Source organism: Lactuca serriola, chromosome 8 (assembly GCF_051521515.1).
Source record: "Lactuca serriola cultivar US96UC23 chromosome 8, Lser_US96UC23_V15, whole genome shotgun sequence".
NCBI classification, from domain to species: Eukaryota; Viridiplantae; Streptophyta; class Magnoliopsida; order Asterales; family Asteraceae; genus Lactuca; species Lactuca serriola.
The window spans coordinates 62,087,931-62,093,617 of NC_136415.1; the positions used below are offsets into that span (position 1 = coordinate 62,087,931).

The 5,687-nt window shown below is 42.6% G+C and overlaps 1 protein-coding gene across 1 annotated transcript; it reads right to left on the bottom strand.

The window, feature by feature from the left end:
- Positions 1-5,153: 5,153 nt before the first annotated feature.
- Positions 5,154-5,687, bottom strand: LOC145066951 (uncharacterized). Its single transcript, XM_079014186.1, has one exon. The coding sequence runs from the start codon at positions 5,685-5,687 to the stop codon at positions 5,154-5,156; it is 534 nt and encodes a 177-aa protein (XP_078870312.1).

Below are 5,687 nucleotides of genomic sequence, written 5' to 3' on the forward strand. Positions count from 1 at the left end.
ACCGTTGCCCAACAGCTCCTGAAGTTGCGTCATAAGCTCCTTCATCTCCGTTGGTGCTAATCGGTAAGGTGCCTTTGCTATCGGTGTTGTTCCTGGTAACAAGTCTATACGAAATTCCACTTGTCTATCAGGTGGTAATCCGGGAAGATCTTCGGGAAGGACTTCCGGATAGTCACACACAACCGGTATATTCTGCACTTCTTTCTTTTCTTTCTTAGCATCGATTACGAATGCCAAGTACGATGCACATCCTTTGGACAAACATTTCCTGGCTTTCATCAGGGAGATGATTCCAGAATTCACTCTACGTTTGTCCCCGTACACCATAAATGATTCCTTTCCGGGTGGGTTCACCCTTACTATCTTCTTTCGGCATTGAATCTCAACATCGTTGGCGCTAAGCCAATCCATACCCAAAACGATGTCGAAACCGTTTAACTCTATGGGTAATAGCTCTTCGTGGAATTCGTTTCCGTTTAGGTTGATGACGATGTTCCTAATACGATCACTAACAGGTACGAATTTGCCACTGGCAACTTCTACAATCAGCGAATTATCTAGTTTTTCTATAGGCAATGCTAATTTCCCACCAAATTTATGCGACACAAAGGAGTAGTTGGCTCCCGAATCAAATAGTACGTTTGCAGGCAATCCATTTACAAGAAAGGTACCTGAAGCGACGTCTGCTGCCTCCTTCGCAGCCTCGAGCATCATCTGGAAGGCTCTCGCCTTCGGCTTCGGTGGTATGTTGGGTCTTCCTGCCTCCTTCTTCTTTGGGCAATCCCTTGAAATATGCCCCTCCTCGTTGCACTCATAACAGACCTTCTTAGTGAACGTGCATTCGTTGGCGTAATGCCCAGGCTTTCCGCATTTGTAACAAGTGACCCCTCCGTCACACTTCCCAGAGTGCTTTTTCTTGCACTTGTCACACCACTTCGCTTCTGATCCTCCTCCTCTCGAACTAGACTTCAAGAATCTACTCTTCTTGTTGGACTTCGAGGATCCATCGAATTTCCGTTTCTCACCAACCTCAGCCCTTTCCAAACCTCTTTCCTTTTGTTGGGTCTCCACGTTCTTAGCTGCTCGAACTGCTGATTTCAGAGTGGTTGCCATCTTGACTGTTGGGCCAAAGTCAGCCGGCAGTCCGTTTGCGAATTTCTCAATTTTGGAAAGTTCGGTTGGCACTAGGTATGGAAACAACTTCATCTTTTCCGTAAATGCAGCAGCATAGTCATCGATGCTCATTCTCCCCTTCTTCAAATTTTGGAACTCATTGTTCAGATCAATCAGGTCTATCTCTGAACAGTACTGCGCCTTCAGTTGTTCCAAGAACTCATCCCATGACATTTTCAGAGCTTCTCCTCGTGGAATTGTATCTGCCAGTAGCTTCCACCAGATCAAGACTCCAGTTTTCAATTGTCTTACAGCGAAGATAGTCTTCTGCTTCTCGCTGCAGTCGCAGCTCTCAAACACCATTTCCATCTCGGAGATCCAGTCCATAATCTCAACAGGCTTTGGGCTTCCTGAGAGACTTGGTGGTTTCGCACCCAAGAAATTTTTGTACATCCGCCCATCCTTGTTGTTTCTCCCTTCTGGGCCATCCCTTTGCTCACCTTGAGTCCCTACTTGACTCGCTTGGCGGCTGTAGTTCCCTTCCTCAGATTTCTCGGGAACTGGCTCCGTCGATTCAACATGTATGGTAGGTTCGTCCCTATTCTCGTGGAGCATCCGTCTCATTTCTTCCCTTTGTTCAGCTAGCATAGCCTGAATCATGGCTTGAACTCCAGCCATGGTAACTGGCTCAGGTGCAACTTCTTCAACAACAGGTATTTGCTGAACCACTGGGGGTTGGTTTCTATCTCCATTTGCGTTCACGTTTCCGCTACGGGTCCTTGCCATCTTGATCTATACACCGAATAAGGTGAATTTAGATCTTTATTTAGGATAGACGTTTTAAATCGTCCTTATCACTCCGAAACGTTTACATGCTAGTTCTAATATCGTAGTCGTACGTTTAGAATCCTAAACACATAAGGTTTCCAGATCCGGTCGGCAACAGACCATAGATTCGAACAAATAACAGCATATCATGCACGAATCATTTAGCACATAAAAGCATTTTTAGGCATAATTCCTAAAATAAGCTAGTGCTCATACCTCACAATCATCGCTTAGCATTCTAAGTTTAAGTCTAGAAATCCTACGAATTCCTAGTTCGCTTAAACTAATGCTCTGATACCAACTGTGACATCCCCAAAATCACGGCTAGAAAAGACCGGTTTGTTTATGCTTTGTTTAAAAATCAGAGTTACATTTTAAATGAAAGTGTTGCGGAATTTGTCCCAAAACAAAAATATGATAAAGATTTATCAAAAGCATTTCCATAGAAATGTATTTCATTAAAAGACTTGGGATGTCATGTTCGTACATATCAAAAGCATAAACGGTACAATATAAGCCTTACTACATTATTTCATATCTACAGGCCTATATCCGTAATCCCTCGTCCAAAACATCACACCTATGCTCATGCGCCACTACCTGTAATACAAGAAACTGAGTGGGTCAGGCTTGGGAGCCTGGTGAGCACATAAGGTTTTCAACCCACAATAAATAAGTTTATTAATTTCATCAACCAACAATAACCCGATTAACCGTTCCCGTTATCCTCACTTTACGTCCCTAAACACCTATCATAAGGGACCTAGCCTAAGGATCATCATCGGGACGGACACTACTGCTAAGGGGATTCCTCGGCAATAAATGTCCTAAAGGCAACCATGCGGGGGATGGAGTACACCGGTGAACACATCGTTCACAGACACCTATAGATTGCGAGCCTGATAGTGTTCCACTGGACTGTCTAGAAGAGTCTGTGGTCGTCATCCATACTCCGCTAGATGACAGAATCAACAACATCAACATCGAGGCCTCTCATCATTTTATCACACATCACCTATTACATCTACCCATGTTTTACCCCAACATTTTCGTAGATATAAAATACGTATACAGTTTAAATCATTGAAAACATGTATAACAATGTTCATCCGGCATAGATAGCAAGTATTCAGATAATATGCACACATAGCACTTAATTTATATAAAATACTTCATATCTATGTGTATGTTGAAAGTAACTATGCACTCACCTGATTAGGTGGTGACTCAGCACTCGGACAGCGCTTCGATACTCTCAAAACGATATTCCTTCGATAAAACCTAGTATCGATACCACTAGGGTTTAGTTTAACGATAACCGCGACAAATTAATTAGTCCGAGTATTATTAAGCGTTAATAATACTCGATATAACTCATAATAATAGCCAAAATAATTATTTTAAGGACCTAATAACATTCCTATAATTATTTGAAAGCTATATTAAAAATTGCGTAAGCGTAGCATACTTACAGCGAATTTTATCGAAAACCGGGACTTAATTGGAGCAGCGTTTCGAAACCGAAAAACTCCTTTTTCTCGGGACTCCGGGAGCCTCGGGGCTTCCCTAGGGTGCTAAGGGGCTTAACAAGGGCTTAGGGGAATTTATAGCACTTAGAGAGAGAAAGCTTGTAGAGAGAGAAGTGATTTTGGTGTGAAAAATGAAGAAATCTTGGCCTCCTTTTATAGCCCTGCGAGGCCTCGGTACGTTGGGCGTACCTCGGACCTACGCGGGGCGTAGTCATCGGATAAGAGCGCCAACGAGGGTCCAACTGTCTAACACTCGGAGTAGATCATGGCGAGGGTACGCGGGGCGTACAGACTTTGGACGCGAGGCGTAAGCGAAGGGTGGCGTGTCGCAATCCGAAGCGAGGACCGTGTTCAGCAAGCGACGGTCAGGATCTTGCCACGTCATCGTTCTAGCATCAGATTTCGCAATTTCGAGTTACAACTTCAAAAATTCGTAACTTTTGCGTACGACCTCCGTTTTTGACGTTCTTTATATCCACGTGAAGGTGGGAACGTACTCTACAACTTTCGTTAAGACTTATTAACGGGCCGGGACACGATTGGTCCGTTAAATCCTCATAACTTCTTCATCCGACATCCGTTTTCGCCCATCTTTTTCTCGTTACGCTACTCTCAACGAGATCTTCGATTCTCGTTTAGGTCGTGTCGGCTAAAAACCGCTCGATCTAATATTCGAATTTCGGGTTGTACACTGTTATTCCGAAATTTCGAAAAATCATAACTTCTTCATACGAAGTCAGATTTGGGCGTTCTTTTTATCGACTTTCTTAGTTTAACATATTCTACGACTTTCGTTTAGATCACTAAGGCTAAATCTCGCTCTATCGTAAATTCACTATTCATGCTTCCCGGTATCGTGCTGATTCTGTCGTGAAACTTCGACGGGTCATAACTTCTTCGTTATAACTCGGATTTTGGCGTTCCTTATATGCATTGAAACCTTGAGACATATTCTACAAATTTATGTAGAGATATTGGGATTATCTCACACTTTAATTTTGACGCTCATTTTTATTCTTTATTAATTATACATTTATAATTAAATAATAAACACATAAACACCCATAATTCACATAATACTCAAATATTCCATCTTTATTACTTCAAAAAGAGTTACAAGAGTTGACCTAGACTATTACATTGACAAAAATGCTTAGCCCTGAAAACCCGGGCGTTACAGCGAACATGGCCCGTGTTGGGCATAAAAGTAAATTCACACGGCCCGTGTTGGGCATGAAATGTACGAGATTTGGCGGAACACGGCCCGTGTTGGTCATAAAGGAAAAATGACACGGGCTGTGTACCTCTCTGACTGTGAGTTTGCTTGCCATTGATGAAGACGACCCGTGTTCATTGTAAGGAAGGAGGAACACGGGCCGTGTACCTCTCTGACTGTGAAAATGTTTCCCTCGACTGAACACAACCCGTGTTCAATATAAGGCAAAAATGAACATGGGCCGTGTACGGCTCTGTTTGCCATTTCCCAATTTTTGAACCCAAAAATTCCCTCTCATTCAAACGAAATGGTTTTGCATCCCGAGTTCTGTTTGATGATTTTAAATCATGTTTAAATGCATTTGGAACATTGAAAACCAAAAACTCAAAGAAATGGAAATTGTTTTTAAATAAAAGACAGAAATACCCCCGGGTTGCCTCCCGGTTAGCCGCCCTTGTTTTAAGTCGTTAGCTCGAATTTGCCCCCGAATATGCTTCAATAAACACCTCAAGCTCCTCATTCTTCACCTCGAATCCTTCATAAAACGGCTTCAATCTATGACCATTAACCTTGAATGTTTTACCGGTTTGCTTGCTCGTGATTTCCACCGCACCATGGTCAAACACCCTTGTGACCACGAAAGGACCAACCCATCTTGATCTTAACTTCCCTGGAATTAACTTGAACCTTGAGTGGTAAAGAAGCACCTTTTTTCCTTGCACAAAAGTCTTCCTGGAGATCATTTTGTCATGGTACGATTTTGTCTTCTCTTTGTAAATCATGTTGCTTTCGTACGCATCATTCCGAATCTCCTCTAACTCCTGAATGTCTAGCTTCCTTTTGTTTCCCACTTCATCTTCATTCATATTGAATTTCTTTATAGCCCAAAAAGCTTTATGTTCAAGCTCAACCAGAAGATGGCATGCTTTTTCAAACACCAACCTATATGGGGACATACCAATGGGGGGTTTTAAAGGCAATACGGTATGCCCATAAGGCAT